The 23,362-nt window shown below is 35.5% G+C and overlaps 1 protein-coding gene across 2 annotated transcripts in view; it reads left to right on the forward strand.

The window, feature by feature from the left end:
* Window positions 1-23,362, forward strand: part of tmem132e (transmembrane protein 132E) — a 408,751-nt gene that overhangs the window by 334,850 nt on the left and 50,539 nt on the right. For both annotated transcript variants that reach the window (XM_067406236.1, XM_067406235.1), the window contains exons 3-4: window positions 10,031-10,168; window positions 18,475-18,667. In XM_067406236.1, coding sequence (XP_067262337.1) covers window positions 10,031-10,168; window positions 18,475-18,667 — 331 coding nt within the window. The remainder of the gene's footprint in view (window positions 1-10,030; window positions 10,169-18,474; window positions 18,668-23,362) is intronic.

Here is a 23,362-nt window from a genome sequence, read left to right on the forward strand (position 1 = left end):
CAAATGCCACATTTTCAAATTGCCTGCGTTTTTGTTTGATATGGTGGAAGTCAAATAGATTGACTAGATATGATCTCATTCTGAATGCTCTTGTGTTGTTAAGTTAAATCGGTGAATCATTTTCATCTGACTATTTGCCTCTTCTCCTTTGATGAATTGTCATCTTTGCGCAAATCCTCGCTGCCAGGTTCAGCCCTCTCTCACTCTGTTCTAAATCTTCTTCTGAAGTGACAGAGAAACGCTATAATTCTCTTCCACTCTGTGCCAGCATACCCTCTTTCTGTCTCTCTCTCACATTGTCATTTTCATTGTGCTTAGTTTCACAGTATTTTGAATAGTGCATATCTTTAGTATTCTGAATTGTGCAAAATAAACATCTGTCACTGTGGAAGCTTCCTGGTCAATGGTACACAACAATCACACACAGAGAATGAGTCGGATCATGTGATAAGTTATTGGTGTTTGTCTCAAATGGTCAGTCTAACTAGGACAACACTTAGTCTTGCATGCGGGAGTATGTAAATAAAAAATGAGTGCTGTCAAATCAATTAATAGCCTTTATTATTCATAATTTACATAATACCACTTGGTCAGATTTTACAACTATCACTTTTTCGCAGATTACATTCAATTATACTCTATCTGCTCACCTGCTCTACCTGCCCAAACTGACAAAATCTCTGCTTGTGTGATAGAGTGGCTTAATTCAAATTTTCTGAAACTTAACATGGACAAAACTGATTATTATTTTTATTGGAACTCCTTCACTCACAAGCAATATATCTACCAATTTCACCTGTGAGATTTCTGGTTCTCACATCAAATAAACTAGTACTGTTAAAAATTTAGTTGTAAACTTCGACTCCACCCTCTCCTTTCAGTCTCATATTACCTCTATCACCAAATCTGCATTCTTTCATCTATGCCCAACTCTGTCCCTTCATCAGTACCAAAGACGCTGGAACTGTATCATCACGCCTTGATTACTGTAATGCCCTCTACATTGGTCTACCTGCCAGCTCCATCTCCAGATTACAATACATTCAAAACTTTGCTGCTAGAATACTCACCTATACCAAGCGTTCTGCTCATATCACCCCAATTTTGTATAATCTCCACTGGCTTCCAGTTGCCTACCGTATTAAATTCAAAATTCTCCTGCTCGCTTTTAAATCTTTGCATGGCTCGGCTCCCCCTTATCTTTGTAACATGCTGGCCCCCCGACTCGCTCACTACGTTCCTCTGACTCTGGCCTTCTTGTTGTCCCTCGGCATCGCCTCTCTTCAATGGGGGGCAGATCATTCAGTGTTATCGCATACAAACTCTGGAATTCTCTCCCCCGTTCACTCTGTTGTGTTAATAATATCTCTGAATTTAAATCATTACTCAAAACTCACTTGTTTACTTGTTAACTAATAGTTCTCTGAATGTCTCTTAAGCCCTGTTTTGTATTTTATTGTGCTTGATTCTATTCTTCTGTATGCTTCCCTGTCCATATAATATTCCTTCACTGTATCTTCAAACTATTGTTTTTCATCATTGTCTACTCATATTGTCTCTTCCTTGTTAATGTACATTGTAAAGCATCCTTGAGCCCTGGAAAGGCGATATATAAATAAAAATTATTATTATTATTATTATTATTATTAATAACATAAAAGTTTGTGTTTACATAATGCATGTGTGTGTGTATATTATTCTGTTTAAATATATATTGTGTTGTATAACGTGTATATATATATATATATATATATATATATATATATATATATATATATATATATATATATATATATACACACACACATATATTATGTAAACTTTTGTGCTAGATGCGATTGTGACGAGCAGGGCGGGCGAGAGCCGTGAGGGAACGGCGCGAGGCCGGTGACGCGAGTGATAATGAGCGTCACCTGCGAGGCGTGCCGGCCTCGAGTCTCTCACGGAGGAGCTCCGGAGGCATAAAAGGAGGAGCGACTACAATGAAGGACGAGAGAGGACCAGGCCTGGACTTTATGTTATGGATTTGTTATGTTTGTGTGGCCGGCAGACGTCCGCGAGGGTCTGCCGGCATTACTTTCGTTTTGTTCTTTGTTTATTTTGCATTAAAGTTTCGCCGGTTCCCGCCTCCTCCTTCCCATATTTACGAACCGTGTTACATTGGTGCCGAAACCCGGGAGGAAGGAGGAGGCGGGAACCGGCGAACATTCAACGTAACTTTAATGCAAAATAAACAAAGAACAAAACGAAAGTAATGCCGGCAGACCACTCGCGTCACCGGCCTCGCGCCGTTCCCTCACGGCTCTCGCCCGCCCTGCTCGTCACAGCGATTAATCACAATTAATCGATTTGACAGCACTAAAAATAAAATATTAAAAAATTATCAAAATAATATAATAATAAAGTACTTTCTGTGTCTCTAGCAGCACCAAATAAATGTAATGCAAAAATAACCCTGAACACATGACATTGGTTGCTGTGTCAGCCTGGTTGTGATGCTCAGACAAACAAGCCAATGTTTAATGCTACAATTCAATTTAAATTCACATTTATTTGTATAGCGCTTTTCACAATACATATCATTTTAAAGCAGCTTTACAGAAAATGCATGTTTCTACATTATAATTTAGAATAGTTTGTTATCAGAGGTGACTGTGTCTTAAGGCAGGTACACACCAAACCGACGTCGATGAACTAGTGGCGACGAAAGCAGACTGCCGGGTTGGTTCACGTCGGCAGCATCTGTGTCTAAAGTTGCCTTGACACACCAAACCAATGCTCGACAGCCGACGGCCAAGTAGCACGTCCGTTCTGCGCCTGCGTAAGATTAAATACCTTTCCGTACCAGCAGGTGGCAGTAGCTGAACAGCCAATCAGAATGATCAGATGGCCCGACGAGCTCCAACTTCAGCCGACGGTGCAGAACACACTCAGAAAACTTAGTTGGCCGACGAACAAAAACTGCCCGACGGCCGACCATCAGCTTGGTGTGTTCATACCTTAAGTAATGTCCATATTTGGCAGTTGTGTATGTTGATTCAGAGTTGGCGTCATCTGAAGTCCTGGCAACAGTTGGCGTCACCTCTTCACATGTGTTGGGTCATCTGAAATCTTCATAAGAGGCTGGATCCAAACTGGAGCTGGTGTACTAGAATGGGAAGTAATTAGCATAGCTGCTGTTCATAACATTTCAAGGAAAAGATAATCATGTGCATGTGATCTGATATAACTGTACAAGGTTATTAGATGTATTGTGTGAATGCTTGGCTATAGAGATGTCTCTTTAATCTAGATTTAAACTGGTAGTGTGTGTCTGAGTCCCAAACATTATCAGGAAGGATATTCCAGAGTTTAGGAGCCAAATGTGAAAATGCTCTCCCTCCTTTAGTGGACTTAGATATCCTAGGTACAACCAAAAGTCCAGAGTTTTGGGACCTTAAAGGGGTCCTTGAATATGATTTCACTTTTTTAACTTTAGTTAGTGTGTAATGTTGCTGTTTGAGCATAAACAACATCTGGAAAGTTATGACGCTCAAAGTTCAATGCAAAGGGAGATTTTTATTTATTTATTTATTTATTTTTTTTTAAAGAATTCACTGTTTAAGGACTACAACAAATGGCTGGTAGGGACTACAATGAGCTTCTTCCCTGGTTAGTGACATCATAAATTAAAAAAAATTCAAACACAACAAAGAGGTGAGGACATGTTGCTGCCATGCCGTCATTTTACGCCGAAATGCTTCACAAACTGGGGTCAATTCAATGATGGATTTGCACAAAAGATTAACATAACGGCACATGCTAGTCGATGAGTTGAATCAACTCCACAGCCACTACATAAATTTATCCACTAACCATTCAGAAACGTCCAGTTGCATTCTAAAAGTTGTAACTTCTTCCTGAGTCTCTCAATCAGTGTCTGACTCCAGTTTGAACAATGTAAGGCTGAACACCGTTACTGACAATCCTCATTTTGGCTGTGTGAGATTCTCCAGCTTTGTCGTTGTTGAGCAACCGAAGTGCGACATGTTAAAGCTCTGCTCTCTTCTGGAAAGGGGTCCAGGAGCAGCAGCTCATTTGCATTTAAAGGGAGACTCACAAAAATGGTATCTTTTTGCTCACACCCAAATAGGGGCAAATTTGACAAGCTATAATAAATGATCTGTGGGGTATTTTGATTTGAAAATTCACAGACACATTCTGGAGACACCTGAGACTAATAACAATAGAAGTTAAATACACAGGAGCTGAACCATTTTGGACCTAAAGGTAATGTATCTATGCACAGAAGACCAATGGTCAAGGTCAGGATTTTTTGTTAAATAATACATTAAATTTCACTTTGTTTTTCACCAAACCCCAGAACGCTTGGCATAAATGACACTTGTCACATGGGATCAGTCTGTGATACTGTCTTTTTAAAAAAAAAAAAAAAAAGCTTGACCTTTTTGGACCTTTTGTGGTCTGAAAAGAAAAGAAGGGTATTTGGCTTTAGAACAACACCAGGATGAGTAAATTATGACTTAATTTTCATTTCAGGGTGAAGTATCCCTTTAATTAATTAATGCTAACAAATGAGACCTTATTGTAAAGTGTGTGTATACATATACCCAAAGAGACTCAAAGGCATCTTCATCTTATAGTGAAATGTTGTTGCTATAGTCTTTTCATAATTGTGAGCTGGTGAACATATGGAGCATTTGTTATGGAACAGATGTTATGTGGCGCTAAATGGGAGGCAGAACTCATATACATGCAATTATATGGTCTAAAAATACTGATTCAGGACGGAATTGGCCAGTTTCAGGAAGGTGTTGGTGGAACTAATGCTTTCTGACATTGATACCTTGATTTCAGTGTAGTTCACAACAGTGATAAAAATGGAATTTGATCTGTAGATATTTAGATGAATTTTGGTGTTTTTAAGAAAATTATTATTGTCTGTTTGGACAAGGATTTCACATATACAGTATGTGCCACTTAAAGATGTCATTTTAATGTTTAAAGGAGGAGCTTCTTGTGACATGCACTAATCTTTGTGTGTTGTGACTCAATATGTATGCTTGCAGACCTCCAGCGATCATTTATTCATGTCAAGTGGCCCTTTCTCTAGTGGAACTAATGGAAAGCCCTGGTTCTACAAATGGGTGGAAAAAAATCTTTGCTGGCCAGATTTAGACATTGAAGAGAGGGACAGCTTTTGCAGTAATGCAGAGAAAGAGGGAGTGAGTGCCTAATGCCTTAGAGACATGCATCTGCTGACATTTCTCATCCTGCTTGTTTATGGATTTTTTACGGTAATTTTTATGGTAAGAGACTACGGTGAAGGCTAGAGTTATTCATCACTGCTTGTGTTTCACACTGCTGCTGTAGGCAACTTTAGTGTCTGGTCATTGTTCTAAATACAGAAAGCCAAATCGTACAGAAAGCCAAATCATAATTTCCGTTCCTGTGAAAACATACTAGATCAGCCCTATAAGCTTAGGTCTCATCTTTTGAAACATTAGAGTATGTTAAGATTTTTATTACAGTATTTTTAATGTCAAAACAGTTGTGCTGCGATCAGTCATATCAATTTACGTTCATAATCGGCCTTACAATCGTTAAGTGTGTGCGTGGCTTTAAGGATGTTTCAGGCACTGCATTGCAGCCTCTTGATAAAAATAATAGTAATATGATAAAACTGTTTTCAGTAATTAATTACATTAATTAAAAAAATATTAAAAATAAAATGCCTCATTAACTAAATTAGCTGTAGACCGTTTAACATTCTAATTGTTTGTAGCAACCCATTACACTGAAAAAAAATGGTGTAGGATTTACTTTGAAATTCTTTTCATTCAGAAATTGTTAGTAAATAAATAATTACACAATAATTACAAAAAAACAGTAAGTAACACATTGAATTAAACATGAAAGGTTAAAGTAAAGACTGAAATTGTATTTTGTTGTAAAATGTACACAGATAATCTTCCAATAACATATGGAAGCTTATTTCTGCCACAGAATAATAATAAAAAAAGGTAATTGTGACTTTTTATCTTGCAATTCGGACTTTTTTTTAGAATCATGTTATAAACTCGTAATTACAAGAAAAGGCAGAATTTCGAAATACAAACACAATTAAAAAAGGTAATTGTAACTTTTTATCTCACAATTCTGACTTTTTTCTCTCAATAGCGAGTTTATAACTCACAATTCTAAGAAAAGTCAGAATTGTGAAATATAAAAAACTTAACAAAAAACTTTTTTACATGTAGTGATCCTTCAAAGGTAGGCTAAGAGCGTGTTTTAAGAAATAATTCAGGTCAGGTTTGATTTCATGTCGACTTTAAAGTGAACATCAATAGTACACATTCCTAATGGCCTAATGGAATTGAACAGATTATTTTGCTCACATTTGTTTTAAAATTTGCACCATACAATGTTCATATATATATATATATATATATATATATATATATATATATATATATATATATATATATATATATATATATATATATATATATATATATATATATATATATATATATATATATATATATAAGAGAAGGCACTGTGTTAACTTCTTTTGTGTGTTTGTGTGGAGTGTGGTTTTAAAGAGAGAGTTCACACAAAAATTAAAATTATCCCATGATTTACTCACCCTGAAGCCATCATAGGTGTTTGACTATCTTCTTTCAGATAAATACAATCAGATATATATTTTAAAATATCCTTAGTCCTCCAAGGTTTATAATGGTTGTGAATGGGGGCCATGTTTAAAAAAATAAATAAATAAATAAAAATCTGCCAGACACTAGTTATTTGAATTTATAAAGTTTTAAAAAAATTTCTTACAAAAACGCATCCCTTCACTTCAGAAGTCCTTTATTAACCTACTGGAGCCATATGGATTACTTTGATTATGGATGGATGCATTTGTTTTGTTTTTTTGTTTGTTTTTTTTTAAACGTGGCCACCCATTCACAACCATTATAAACCTTAAGGATATTTTTAAATATATATCTTCAATTGTGTTCATCTGAAAGAAGATTGTCATATACACCTAGGATGGCTTGAGTGTGAGTAAATCATGGGGTAATTTTAATTTTTGGGTGAACTATCCAACCCAGACTGGGTCGGAACTATCCCTTTAAGTGGTAATTTGTTTCTTAAAAAAAAAGAAAAAAAAAAAAGAAAATTTGTAGCATATGGCCTGAAGATGTAAGACATTTGTTAAATTTGACGGTTAAGTGTGAATAACTGTTAATTAATGTGGACAATGTAAGGCTTTAAAGATAAAGTAATTCAGCGCTATGCTTAATAAATTGAATAATCTAATTGTTGCACGGTACTGTCTATCATCACACAAAATGATGAGGTTGCCTGCAAGTCATCTACATTTCCAGCTTTTCACAGTGTAAAGTGAAGAGCTACATCAAAAATCTGTTATTATCACTTTATCTAAAATATGTTGTGTTTGATTTGAAAACGAGCCAGGCTTTGCTTTTTTCTCATATTTAATATTTATAGAAGTGCAGTACAGCTTATGATCATCAATACTGTGCTTGATGGAAGGGCTGAGGGGGTGAGATAAGGCTCTGTTGACTGAGTTGTTGAAATGGGCGACTGAAGCATCTACTATTGGTCATGGTCTACTCCTCAAAGCAGGGGCCGCCTTTTATCAGGTAAGTGCAATTCGAAGCAGCAGTTCAAAGAGAAAGGACAGAGTTTTTGAGGTTAACCGGTCTGAGGTTAATCCTGTAGACAGATTCAGCTATCAATGAATGTTTCGTCACGTTATGAGTGTTTGGTCAACCATTTAGTGCAGTTCCCATTGGTTCCTACAGCACTGCAGAACAGCTGCCTTACAAAACTTTCTTGTGAAGTTCTACGCTAGTAATTAAATGAAAGCAATGATCAATGTGAGGCCATGCGTTACAGCGATTTTATCACAGTTAACTCTCTTCCCTCCATCGACGGAATTTTCTGACATTTATGAAACTGATATACTGTTATATTGTAGGGGGCGCTATTACAAAACTTCTGAAGGAGTAGATAATCTCCAGATAAAACATAAGCAAAAAAGGAGCAGAAACAAGCGATCAAAGCATTGCTTACGTTGTAGTGTTTGAAGAAAAACAAAAATGATTTTCTCAAAATGATTAGCTTTTTGTGCAAGTTTTTTTTTTTTAATTAAACTTATCCACATTCAAGTGTTGATTAAAAAAAAGAATGCATGAAGCTACAATAATACTTTTGTTTGTTTGTTTAAAATTAAAGGCTTTGTTCTTTCTTTTGATATATTGCATGTTCAAATGTTCATACAACAAAATTTTCTGGAGGCCATGACATTTTTGTGAAAACTTTCCAAAATGTTGGCTGTGGATGGAAATATTTAAAAACACAGCCCCTCGATATAAAACAATATGCTAAAACATACTTGTTTTCAATAAAAGGAACATTCTACTTTTTTTTTTTTTTTTTGAAAATAGGCTCATTTTCCAACTCCCCTAGAGTTAAACAGTTGAGTTTTACCATTTTCGAATCCATTCAGCCGATCTCTGGGTCTGGCGGTACCACTTTTATCATAGCTTAGCATAGTTCGTTGAATCTGATTAGACCGTTAACATCTCACTCAAAAATAACCAAAGAGTTTTGATATTTTTCCTATTTAAAACTTGACTCTTCTGTAGTTACATTGTGTTTCATTTTCCGACTGAAAATGAAAAGTTGCAATTTTCTAGGCTGGTAAAGACAGTAGCCCCTCACTGCAGAACACTCAAGATCCAGGGGGTGGAATCGGGTAGGTTTATGGCTGTGGAAAATGGGAGGAGTTGGATCTAGAACCAGGGGGTGGAGATGGGTAGGTTTAGAGCCAGGGGGCGGAGTCGGGTAGGTTTAGGGCTATGGAAAGTGGGAGGATCTTGTGTTCTGCAGTGAGGACCATCTCGAAAAAGAAGCAAAAACAAGTGGTAAAAGCATTGTTTATGCACATGTAAAATACATTGATCAGCAAATATTAAACAGCATATTAAAAAAAACTGCATAACGTTACAGATCAAAATGCGGACCCAAGATGAGGTATAGGACAGTGCAAGCATTGGGGGTGTTGATGGACTCAATGTAATTGGTTTATGTTTTGATCATTGTTCTGAATCTTCTGAATTTTCTCAGCTTTTTGCTTAAAATGTTGCTTTTTCAATGAAACATCTCGCACGTGTGCTGTAAGACATCTGTCCACCATTTTTTCATCATTGCAGCTGAAAGGCTCTTTTGGTGCGGGCAGACATCAAAGCGAATTTGCTTTAGGTAGATTTCAGATAGGAACTCAGAGAGTGGTCAGTAATCCGGAGGCTAAAGCATACATCATTTACTGTGTCTTGTGTCACTGCACCTATTCAAGGTGTTAAGAAGCACATGTATGATCCCAAAGCAGCAGCAGCTTCCATCCATTGAAACATGACACTGCTGGAAACACAGCACAACTGTGGTGTTTGAAGTTATGGCTTCTCTGAAAGAGCGGGGGTGTGTTCCACAGGGATTTTATCATCGGAATCTGGTTGTGGATCAGAGAAAAGGCTGATGTTTTTGAATTTTAATGGACAGAGGGGAAATGTATTATGAGTATGAGCTTTAGCGTGCATAAATTGATGCACAGAAGATGCTTTTTTTAGATGTAAAGTCTCAGAGGTTATAATGAAGATGCAGAAGTCATGTGAGCTATCTATGGGAAATTGGATTTGGTTTCCAGCACAGATTGACAATCTTTGTATAAATGAGCATCTGAAGGAGTGGATTTATATAACCATTCCTATGAGTCTTTATTTTGCATTATTATTTTACATTAATGTTAAAATTTATTTTATTTCCTTATATTATCTTGTTGTTATTATTGTTGATTATTATTTTGCATAGCTATGCATAGCTTGCTCATTTGAGTAGCAAAATGAAACGCTTAAAGGCATAGCCCCCTTGGAGCTGATCACTTAAATCCATAATAGTCTTGGATCCAGACATAAAACCCTCCGTGTCTCTTTCACAGGGTGAAAGCAAAGAAAGGGGTGAACCTCCTCAGCACTAAGTCGAAGAGTAACCAGTGGAAGGTAGAATGGGATGTGCAGTCCGGAGCCAAACACTCGATTGCAACCGTGGAAGCCAGCAAGATCAAAGGAGTCACTGGGTAAGTCAGCTTCCTCACATTTAGTACACTCATCTAGGAAAAAGCTTCTCTAGTGAGAAACTAAGCAGTGCGTAGTGAATGGCAGTCTGGTTTCAAATCAGCAAAGAATAGAGAACCTAAACTTTCATTCTTGAATCATCACATTCACCCACGCAAACATCTGCTAGTTAATCCAAATAACATTCAACTAAAACAGAATGCCGCCTGTTCAGTTAAGAGCTTTGTTTAAGGATGTTACTGTTTAATTGGTGAGGCTTATATTCAATGAAACATTTGTAGTCATATTAATTAGTAGTTCCTGTGTATTCATTCATAGTAAATTATTATTGCAGGGCTTTATGACAGAGCCAGCTCAGTTTGTAAAAAGAATAAAGACATCTACAAGATTCCAGTTGAAACTTCATTTGAAATCAGTCCTAAAAGAATCACATAAAGTCATCCTGGATAAAGTATAAAAAACAATTAATTAAATTAAAATGAAAAATGATGATTTTTCTGGTAGGATTGTGTTTGCTTCTTAGAGGCTTCTTATTTTGCTCCATTAGCATCCTGTAGGATTAATTTCAAATTATAATTCCAATATCTGATTTTGTATACATTCCTTAAAAAATTCAACTAGAAATAGCTAATATATATTTTCAGTCCACAGAAGTCTACAAAACTGTAGTCTAGAATGGTTTTCTCTTCCATTTCATCTTCAGGAACATTGATTGCTTGTCGTACACTATTGTTCAAAAGTTTGGGGCGGGTAAAACATATTAAAAGTTTTTAAAAGAAATATTTTATGCTTATCAAGGCTGAATTTATTTGATCAAAAATACAGCAAAAACAGTAATACTGTAATAATAAAATAACTGTTTTTTATTATGATGAATGTAGTTTATTTCTGTGATACAAAGCTGAATTTTCAGCATCATTCCTCCAGTCTTTAGTGTCACACGATCCTTCAGAAATCATTCTAATATACTGATTTGGTGCTCAAGAATCATTTCTTATTATTGCCAGTGTTGAATTTAGTTGAATAGAAAGTTCGAAAGAACAGCATTTTTTAAATGGATTTATTTATTTATTTTTTTTGTAACAATGTAATAGTCTTTAACTGTCATTTTTGATCAATTTAATGCATCCTTGCTGAATAAAATAAAGCAATAGGCCCCAAGAAGCTGTTGTTTACAGTGAATTTATAACAGCTAAGGGGCGTGGTTAGCTAAGGGGGTTTTAGGCACTCCATGTCGTGCCTGTTTTAAATTCACTATAAACCACGGCTTCACGGGGCTTATTGCTTTCATAAAACAGTTACCACACAATACAAATATTAAAAGCCAAAAAATATGTATCAATGCAACTTTTGTTACAATTGCTGGTTAGGAGCATAAACACGCACGATGAGGAGTATAGAAGTATAATTTTCTTTAATAAATCCACAAGGAGATTAATCCATAAACAGGTACGAGGAGACAACCAAACAATACATGAACAATACCGGGCAATACTAGACAGGAAACACAGGGCTCATATACACAGGAACACAAGGGGGTGACTGGACACAGCTGAATGTGATGATTGAGGTGATCAGTAACCATGGTGATTGACTAGTGGCGGGAAATGGAACAACAACAAGTCCAAAACGAATCCAAAACAGAGTGCACATGTAACAACTTTCATGAAGTAAAATCATTAAAAGGCTGGAAAATGCAGGAAAAAGTCCCTGACCATGAACCGCAACAGAAGTTATATTTATTATGCCATTAGATGGCAGCAAAGATTGCCATTCTGAGCGAGTCACTCAATCGCAAAGACTTTTATATTGAATTGTGAACGCTGAACAAGACGCAAATGACAAATGCTTTGACTAGCACTGTCAGTGTCAGCAGGACATGGGAAAACCCATTAAATGTTAAAAGGACAAGATCGCAGCGGACATTCAAACGGATTTTTTATTATGAACATAGGACTGACCTGAAGGAAAATGTTACATTTGAATGCAGGTAATACACTCGATCACCCAACATCTCGCTCACAATACTCCATGATGCAGTAAGCTTCAATGAACAAAATTAGTTGAGAACAAACATATGTTTACGTTTCTAAGAGTGGTTGCACAGCAACATACACATTCAGTGGCGCAGCGATTCTTATGTAATGCAGTTAGCTGTATGTTTGGGGAATTTTACAGCGGCTTCAAATGCAGCTCAACCAATCAGAATCAAGGGCTGGAATTATCTGTTTTATAAGTATTATTTTCTTTTAAAAATGTCTTACTAACACCAAACTTTTGAGCTGTTGTGTATGATTGGATGTTCACCAAAACATACAATATGGGCATATTGACGACATCTAAAATATAAAAGTATTTACATATATGCAGCTTTAGATATTTAAATATAACTACATACACTGTAAAGCCGAATAAGTTGGGCTAACTCAAAAAATGTGAGATAATCAGTTACATAAAATGTTTTGAGTTATGATGTTCCCAGTTTTAAGTAATCAGAACTATCAAGTTTTGAGTTTGTAGTACTCATGCATGTTAATTGCTCCTACCTTGAAGAACTGAGTTAGCTAAGTCATACATTTTGATAGCATTTAACATAAAACATTTAGTTAGTAAAATGACTTTTTTATTTTGAGTTCTTGCGAATCAAATGATTTATTTACTTCATTGTAAACCCTAATAAAATACAAAAAATGCCAACTTGCTGATTTGCTAAAATGTTAACAATAGCATGGTATAACACTTACTGAATGAGTACAGCAACTTAAAACATGTAACTTACCTGCTCTCAAACCAAGCCGCATGCGTTACTTGTCACTCTCCAAAAACCCACATTAACAGAAACTCTTCTAAATTAGCATAACAAAACATTAATCACTAAATCACTAAATCTTCCTTAACGTTAATCTTGTGCAAAAAAAAAAAAAAAAAAAACATTATATAACACTTAATTTTAATATTTACTCTCCCTTTCAAATGCCATGGGCAAAGCATGCTTGGAAACAGAAATCCCAGTCCAGTTTAAGTTAAACTTAAGTTAGTCTAAATTAAAAGAAATGAGTTCATACAACTCAAAACAATGAAACAGTTCAGTTTACTTGAAATATGTCAGTGCTGTGAACTCAAAAGAAAATTAAAGGTCTAAATACTCATAGCAGTTAATTGAATTGAATTAATTTGTTCAATTTAAGTTTGTCCTACTCAAACCAGTTAGTATTTTGAGCGTTAGGGTTTACATTTTACTGTTTTACAAATACTATTATACAATGCTTTGTTTATTACTATTATTCTAATTTTTTCATTGCACTCTCTCAGTCTCTCACTCACTCTCTAACCGATTTATTACACTGTCTGACACTCGCAAGAAATTGCTCCTTTTACACAGAATTTAAATGACAAAGTCTGAAAGTTTTGCCATAACAACTTAACAGTTTATTTACGTGCAGCACATTGCAACAGTCTCTGACATGTTGTCAAGCGCCAGTCTGACACCAGACTATAGAGAGGTGTTGCTTGTTATTTTTTAATGCGAGTTTAAACAGCTTTGCACTTTTCACCACAACCAACAGAATTTACTGCTTGTTTTGGGACTATTTCACAGTTGAACTCATCTCTTTGTTTTGGAGAATATACGTCTAGATGCGGCTGGAGGCTTTTTGTATCGTAACAAAGTAATGCCTGCATGAGTTTTTTGTCTGGGAAGATTAATAATTTTTAGCAAGTCGATGCCGTTTCCTCGTATAGATTTTCTGTTAGCACGGCTCTTTCTGTCCACAGACTGCAGCTCTCTTCTTATACTTGCAAATTTCTTTGCATATGTTGCCCATATTCCTTCACCATCTATCTTTTCTAACGGCTTTAATGAGTGACTCTACTGCTAGAAGCAAACATGGCGAACGTGGCATGGGGCAGGCCTTGGAGGCAATGCCAGCATTATTTGTCAATATAAGACAATCCTCATTATTTCATTAGTGTATTTTCAATTAGAGATTCAGCTGCTGCACACTCATGCCAATTCTTTCTCTCCTTATGGTTCTGCACTCAGAGTTAAGCAAGCCTAAAATGAGTCTAAAAACAGGGCGTTTTGAAAGCTGGCTCCTGCTCTGGCAGTGCTTAATGACTGATTGTTAGCAAAACTCTTCCCTGGCCTCCTCTCCTGTTGTGCAGGACAATCAATTCTCAGCAATGGCTAAATAATTAAGGCAATATTAACTTTGTTAATGCAGTGTCCAATGAATAGACATCAAGAAAGCAAACACGTTTGATAGAGATTGATTCCCGGTTGCCTTAAAATATTTCCTTCCAAACAAAAGGAAAAGTAATTAAACTTTTAGTAGGGAAGTCACACTTAATGGCCTTAACTGGTCACATCAATTTTAAATTAACCAAGCAACAATTATAGACAAAACAGTATCTTCTAACAAAGGGGGTTTGAAAACCAGAACAGTTGGCCGCTGTAGTGTACTAGTGTATGCTGGACTACTAAACAACTAAATATACATTTGGTTTCTAATACAGAATGCAAACGTGAAGTGAAAATGCATTGCAAGCTTATATACACTAATGTAGGCACTTAATAATCACTTTAAAATGCAGTATGTGAATATTATTGTACTACAGAACAAAATTAAAATGAACACACATTGCAAGTTAGGTTTGAAATTAGGTTTGAAAAAAAAAATGTTTTGCTCAAAAAATAAGGACTTTTGGTTAAAAGAAAAGTTAGTTCTTATAAAAGATCTTGCATCATTTGTTTCAAGATGTTTCTTTTCATATTGGTTACATTTTATTTTAGTGTTACTTTCTGTTATAAGTAGAGTTGCACCTACATGTTAACTCCTATTAGAGTATTAGTTGATTATTAGTAAACTGTTATGTGTATGGTTAGGGTTAGTAGAATAAGTTGACATGAACTTGCAAAGTTACTTACAGTAGAACATCTGTAGGTGGACCATCAAAATAAAGTGTTACATTGGTATTTTTTTATCCAATTCAATGACATTCCTACATCTGAAGTGCGGCTAAGGTATCTAAAATGTTTTAATGACACTAAGACTTATCTAATTTCTTGTTTTATATATATATATAATATATATATATATATATATATATATATATATATATATATATATATATATATATATATATATATTATTAAGGGTTAGGGGTTACGTATATATTAGTATATTAGGGGTTACGAGATCTCGCGAGACTAAAATGTGACGAGATTTCTCGTCGAGGCGAAAAGTAGTCTCGTGATATTGCCATGACAGAGTGGTTAGGATGATTAGGAAATAATATGCCACTGCTACGTTTACATTACGCCTCCACTGTTCTTTTGCTTTGTATTTAAATACAAAAACATTTAATTTAGTTGGATAACGGTCGCCGCCGCTCCATATTTACAGAGTTTCACGCGGTCGCTGAAAGTGAAAGTAAACGTGAGCGCGCATTCAAACGCGATGTCAATACTCCGCATTTTGAAAGAGGCTCCCTGATGAATACAGATATCTCTCAATATGAAAGCTATATTAGGCTGGGCAGTGTAGCTGTAACCATCTCTTAGCTCTGTATCAAAGAAAAATTGGTCTTATTTGCACTTTGAATATTTAGAGAGTGCGATTATGGTTGCACTTATTGTAAAGTGTTACCATAAAAATGAATAACAGTTTTCTCTTAATCTTATTAAACACATACAATAATGTTTCATTGGTTAACATTAGTTAATGCAATGTGAACTATTATGAACTAACAATGAATGACTATTAACTAACATAAACAAAGATTAATAAATACTGTAGCACATATATTGCTCATTGTTAGTTGATGTTGGTTAATTAATGTTAATAAATGGGACCTTGTTATAAAGTGTTACCATTTTTATTTATACTATTTTTATTTCTATGATCAGTTTGTGGAAAGGAGTTCAGTTAGGAGGTCAGAAGTTGTAGAAGCTCATAAATCATGTACAGTAAGGTCTGAAGAGACTGAAATCATACAGAAGAGAAGTCAGTCAGTTGAGTTAGTGGCAAAACCTTTTACAGTGCTTGAGTGTCTTTTACTGCATATGATAATTCATACTCAGAAAGTAGAACTGAATGACATTCATTACAAGATGATTAGATAAAACATTTCAAATACACCTGCAGAATAATTTTCTAGTCATGTATTTCGACATTGAGGATTTCTTAAAAATAGTGTGTAAAAATCTTGTCTCGTCTCGTCTCGTGAACTCAATCTCGAGTCTCGTCTCGTGAGATACCGTTCTCGTCACACCCCTAATATATATATATACACATATATATACACATATATATAATATAATTGTCACTTTTTAAAGAGTAAAAAGACAAAGATGAGTCAAAAGTTTCAATCCAAAAGAATAAATTCAGATAATCACAGTGTAACAGCATGTCTAGACACAAACAATAGACAACAATGAACAGAGGAAACCAGAGAACTTAAGTATACAATGATAATGAACTAAAAGACTAACAGGTGTGATGATCAAATGAAATGCCATCGTAAATGATAAGAGCATGAAACAAAGGAAACAGGTGACTGATGATAAATAAACTCAAAGTCCATGAAAATGAAACTAAACTAACAAATGTCTAAACATATGTGACAATAATAAACGAAAATGTTTTTTTTCTAATTCCACACAAGAAAAGTCGTTGGTTTTGCAGCTCTGACACATTAATTACCCCCCACAGATAACATTTTGATAACCCTGCAGCATTTTTCCACAGACTTACTCACTCCCAGCAAGGGAATTTATTTTTTGGCCGTCTCTCTCAGTGTGGTTGTCAGCTGCTATCAGCGCATCTACCTGTAGAACAGGAGTCTCAGATAAAGGAAATAATCCTTGATGAGTGTGCATGAGATCAACAGACAGAACTCATTTAATCTGTCACTATCCATTATGGAGGTTTCCTGCAGAGTCTCTGAAGAAACTGTCTGCCAGTCACTGTTGCCGTTTTTTTCCCCGTGTCGCCAATTTAATTCCAGTATGTTGCTGAACTGTTGTGCTCAGCTGTTTTATGACTATATCTGCGTTCATTTCACCAATGCACTTGAAATCAATGTTTATTGTTATATGAATGTGCAGCATTTTTGCTTTTATTGTTTTGTTGATGTGTTTTTGATGTGTAATTTTTTCAGATGCTACAATACTTTTCCCTATCCCAGCTTAATATGCCATTTATAGGTGGATTCTTCCGAAAAGTATAAGCACTTCTCTCTGTCGCTATAAAAAGCATTGCTCTGTTTGTTTGAATCACCCCATATAAAGATTTAATCTTTAAAAGAACAATATATATGGAGCCACGCATATGACATCGGGGTGGGGGGGTACTAATACATCACCACATTTTACTTATTCGTAAATCACATGCACAATATTGTAAATTGTCTTGATTTACTAAAACGAGGCCATGTTGAACTACTGTAATTCATTCCATTCTTTTAGTTAAATCAAAACAAGGGAACAAATAAGTTCAATGTGGCTATGATTTACTATAACGAGGGAATTAATGAATAAATCATAGGGAACGAATTCTTAATTTGCGGCCATGATTTAACTAAATATATACACAAAAAATATATCCGAAAATATATAATACCATTTATTACCGTTCCAAAATTTGGGGTCGATAGGATTTTTTAATGCATTTTGGAAGAAGTCTCATATGTTCATCAAGGCTGCATTATTTTATCAAAAAATGCAGTAAAAACATAAATAATACTGTGAAACACCACCTACTGGCATAACAATGTAATCAGCACTGAAGTAGCTGAAAAATCCCCACTAACACACAGACCATTTCTCAATACCAATGCCAATATATGCATATATATATATATATATATATATATATATATATATATATATATATATATATATATATATATATATATATATATATATATATATATATATTCTACAACTAGAATGTTTGTGTTTCTTTCCTTAGATTTGTAATTGGTAAATCCATTTTTAGCCCCTGTAATCCAGTCCTAAACAACAGATGGGCCATTCCCGGCTCTCTGATTGATTCATTTTCTGGATGTTTCAATATATAATACCTAATGCATGACAGAACATCTGTTTTTGTTGATGACCAGTATATTAAACCATTTAAGCTTTAAATACATACCTGACCCTAATTAGACTCTTTTAAATAATCGCAATGGCTACATTTGGTGGTTAGCCATTTTTTTTTTTTTTTTTTTTTTTTTTTTTCAGCATTTATTATTGACCATTTAAATGTGCTGCTCACTGTCACATGATCATGTTGTATCTCTTCAGGGACATGGCTGCCAGCATTGAAATTATGCAGCTAGACTTTGAGATGGAGAACTTCACCAGCCAATCAGTCACCAGAAGAATCAACTGGAATATTGATTACCGGGGTCAGAATCCAGCCTCGGATGCAGAGAAGGTGGTCACAGAGCTGACGGTTGTGCAGAAGGACATTCAAGCCATCATTCCACTTTCAATGGTAAGAAGTTTTTCCTATTGGACACCTAGGGTCGTAAAGTATGTGAAATGAGATTGCACTTCAGTCTATTTTAAATATAATTTAACTTGTCAAATCAGTAATACAATAGATCACAACAGTTACCACCCACTTTTTCAGCAGCCTTGGTACTGGAATCATTTTCCCCATTCATTTTCTTCAAAAAGCTTTATAAACCACAAAATTGTATTGGAAGCAAAAAAAAAAAAAAAAAAAGTAAAAAGAAGCAAAAAGTTTCTGAAAATCAGACAAAAAAAATATCAGCATGCAAAAATTCATGACATTTCTGCTCACTGCAATTACATTTTTATGGTAACGGCAACTGTTTCATCAGAAAATCTGCAGTCGCTCTTGAATTTTAAAAAATGTTATGGAAATCATATTGAAGTTTGAGTTCTACAGAAGCATATTCTATAACACAACAACCTTAGAGCTCAGGGTAGGCCGACTTTAATAGGTTTATACTTTATCAGCATGCCCATATGACATCTGTGGCCACACATAATTGGAATGCCTGTCAATCACAAAATATCACACACATAACCCATGCATGTTTGTTTGTTTGTTAATAATTGCGGCTTATTTGATGAAACACTGAACTACCAATGAAAGTGCAGTACTTTCAGCGCCAAAATAAAGGTCAGCAGATTCCATCTAGGCCCAGTTAATAATAAAAATCAGTTATTAAAGGGTCATGAAACCCTAGAACACATTTTTGAGCTGTGAACAGATATGTATAGGCTGCTGCACATCATTGAAAACACTAAAGGTACTCATTATTTTTATTTAAAAGTTCAAATTAGTTATTTTTGCATTTTTCAGAGCGATTTCTATCTTCCGGTTGGAAAAGCAAAGTCACAGAAAAAGCTATGTCATAAAATCTGACGTCATCGTGTACTACCGGCAAGATCCGGAATGCTGGTTGGCTCCAAGTATGGGCTGGTCGAACATGCTGACGTCAACAGTTTTTCAGCTACATTTTTTCATGACGAAAAAGAACATTCAATCCAATCAGTGCGCTGTAGTATGCATAAGATTATAATTGCGGTACTATGCATGAGGAAGTATCACTTCTCTTGCCTCTGTCTCTCTTGTCATTCAAAGACATATCATTGGTGTTCGTTTCCTCAATGTACAACATAATGTGTTTTCCTGCGACCAGAGCTGAAGTTTTGGTGCAACAAATACTACCAGCACAAATGGAAAATATGTTTGCATGAGATTGCATTACTGCAGAGAATTCAAATGTCACAAAAGTGCGGCTCATTCACCTCTGCGTTCGGACACGCAAGCCGTGTGTATGTTTCTCTCAGCACAGCAAGCACATGAGTGTTGTTTGTATTTTGCCCACGATGCGGTCAGAACTGGAGTTTGAATACGAACACATGAAAAATACGATTGTTATGACATATACGTGTAGAGCGCATATGATCGGTTGTGTTTAAGAACACTAGCCACGTGGCTCATAGCTCATACAGAATAAAGCATCCGTGTTTAAAGTTTTTATTTCACACATTCTCCTGCACCAAACATTAACCAGCACAGTGTACATATTTCACCAAGTCTTCTGCAAATGAATTGGACACTGATAAAGTGGTTTACTATCTGAACACGATGACACGATTATTCTAATAGACAAAAGACTGATTTTGAGACTGCAGTGCTCGTAAACGTAATCAATGTAGCCTATTATTAGCCCTATTAAATATTATTTCGCATTTCTCCCTTGTGCTTGGGAGTTTGTTGTCATTTTCTCCATGCTCATGTATTAATATTCATTATTCTGTGTCTGTGTTTCATTGGTTGTTCTCTCCCCTCTCTCGACCCCCCCCTCGACACTCCCACTTTTCCAGAGCTTTACACGCCCATTTTTACAGACTTTTTTGAGCTTTGAGGTGTGAACGACCAGGGTAAAACAGGGGGATTTCATGACCCTTTAATATGAAGATTTTGAATTAGATTTTTTCTTAAAACCCATTTGTTCCGCTGAATTGCCAACCACTTACAATGTTTACAGTGCCTTTGAGAGATAGATACCACATATGCATATGGACTATTATTAGACATTAGCACTGCATTGAAAAAAGTCTACAGCACATCTATTTCAATAGACACATTTTATATCTATTTTTATCATTTGAGAGTATATGTGGGTATTTTCCATTATTTTCACATACAGTAGTTTCTGATCCACTGCCTTTATCAAAAGAAAGTTTGTTTATTTGTATTGAATGTGCGTTTGTAGTGTAGTGTAGAGAGTAATTAAAGAGAGTACACTTGAATGACAATTATTAAGTACAAATTTTACTTTTAAGTACATTTTAAATCATTGTTTTATCTTTTGTCATGCTTTAAAGAAGTACACTTATTTTGATGTGTCTAACATAAAGTACTAAATGTAAAGTATTTGTTCTTTTTAACTGTAGTGTGTTATATATTACACTTAGTTAATATATTTTAAATGCACTAAAATGAAACTTCATCATTACAAATATGAAATTAAAAATATTTAAATATGACATCAATTTCCATAGAGATTGCATATTTTATATATTTTAGTTGAACATAAATGCTTGTCATTTGTATATTTTTAACTATGTTCTTAAAAGCAAATAGAAGTAAATATGAAATTACAAATAATAATAATGTGCTTAAGTCCTTCCTAAGTGGGTCGAAAAAAAAAAAGCTCCACTAATTACATTTAATACATTTATATATAGTACATTTTATGTCTGAAAGCATTACATTTAAGGTGCAGTGTGTACATTTTAGCTGCATCTAGCAGTGAGTTTGAGAATTGCAATATAGAGAAGCTACTGTGGCCAACACAGGATAAACATATCATTGTCTGAGACAGCAGAGAGAAGCCAGTCAAGCAAACATGCTCTGTAGAGTAATTTGTCCATTTAGGGCTACTGTAGAAATATGCCAGCACAAATGGTGACTTAACTTGAAAAGGGATCCTCGTGTATGGGATAGAAATGGATCCTCCTAAAATTTACACATCACACCTTTAAATTCACACCTCAGGATATTCTTTTGATATATGTTATTTCTGTAATATATACTCTCTTTAAAAGTATGCTAAAGTGAATTATTTTTCACAAGGGTATTATAAGATATGCCAGAAAAGACCTCATTAACACTTTCACTGTAAGATTTTTAAGGTAATATGTCTATATAAAGGGCTAGCAAGGATTTGTCATGCTCACGCCAGAAGTACAGTAAGAAACTAAATTTTTCACCTATTAAAATTCATCTCTGGTTGGTTGAGGCCACTTGCTTTCCCGCTTAATATTTGTGTATGCTTAAACACTAGCATGAATCAGTACATGGGGACCAGGTGCAGCAGAAAAAAATGTTTGCTTCATGTAGAGCTGCTTTGACCTGTCAGTATCCTCCATCCCCCCGAAACCTATTGTGTGTTTCAAAAGCCCTGTGCCGGCAGAATATAGCGGTTCAAATAACAAGAAGTGAATACAAAACAAGAGGGTCATGAGGGAAATACTAAAAACTGCAGCAGTGCAAGGCCTCAATTTTTCACTATATCTCCCTTCATGCACACACAAAAAGAATCCAAGAACAGGTTTAAGCTCTGTTCCAAAACCTAGTCAGCTGCATCAGTAGGCAGTATTTTAAGACATCATAGGTGGGCTCCTTACATGAAGGCTGTTCCAAAATGTGGTCAATTTAATTATGCTGCTTCCTAAAATACTTTATTTTAGCCAAATTCTAATGCAACACCACATTTATTCTTTACAGAGAAGGTGATCCCAGTATGCACCAAAACAAAGTACAGAAAAATATGTCCAAGATCATTGAGAAAAGATTAAGATCCTTTAAAGCTGCAGTACGTAACTTTTGTAAAAATGTATTTTTTACATATTTGTTAAACCTGTCATTATGTGCTAACAACGCTCCCGGTAAGAAACAACCAATCAGAGCCAGGAGGAGTGTCTTAGCAGTGTCAATCAAGCTCGCGTGCGTGCTGATCACGCTCCTCTCGTGCACAGCGCCAGCGCACACAGGCGTTCAAATTCAAGATTACCGGTGTGCTGCAGCTTTGCTTATGCCGGACAAACAATCCAAACTGCCAATTCCTCGAGTGGCTCCTGCTCATAAAATAAAGACGGGTGAACGGAAAAAGACAGATGACGATGATAAAAAAGCCAAAAATAAAGAATTAGATAGAGCCCGAAAAAAAACGAGGGTAAATATCGGAGCGGCTTTTCCGAGGTGGAGGGAGCTAACGTAACGTGTCCTGAAAGGATTAAAAACCGATGCAGAGTTATAGCCACATTTCTGCTTGACAAGTAAGTATCCCTGCTTGATTTGTTTCATCAAGAACTACACAACTAAGATCATTTCAAAACAGGCCTGCCCGTCCCCTGCCTGATGCTCCGTGCACACCACGGCTTCCTCTTCTCCCCGCCCGTTGACTCCTCGGAGTCGCTGGGTGTGAATTCCTCGTCGGAGCCCATTGACTCGGTATCAAAACTCTAGCCGCATAACACAGATAAAATGTCACGCACTGTGCAAAGCAACTATTGAAACCTACTAATTCACTGGCTTGTCATGTTGCTGAAATAATGTACTAGCAAACCTTATTTAGCATTACATATCGATAGAATAATTACTTGCATACTGTAATGTTAGTTACCGTTATATTATCTTACT

Source organism: Chanodichthys erythropterus, chromosome 13 (genome assembly GCF_024489055.1).
Source record: "Chanodichthys erythropterus isolate Z2021 chromosome 13, ASM2448905v1, whole genome shotgun sequence".
Lineage (NCBI taxonomy): Eukaryota > Metazoa > Chordata > Actinopteri > Cypriniformes > Xenocyprididae > Chanodichthys > Chanodichthys erythropterus.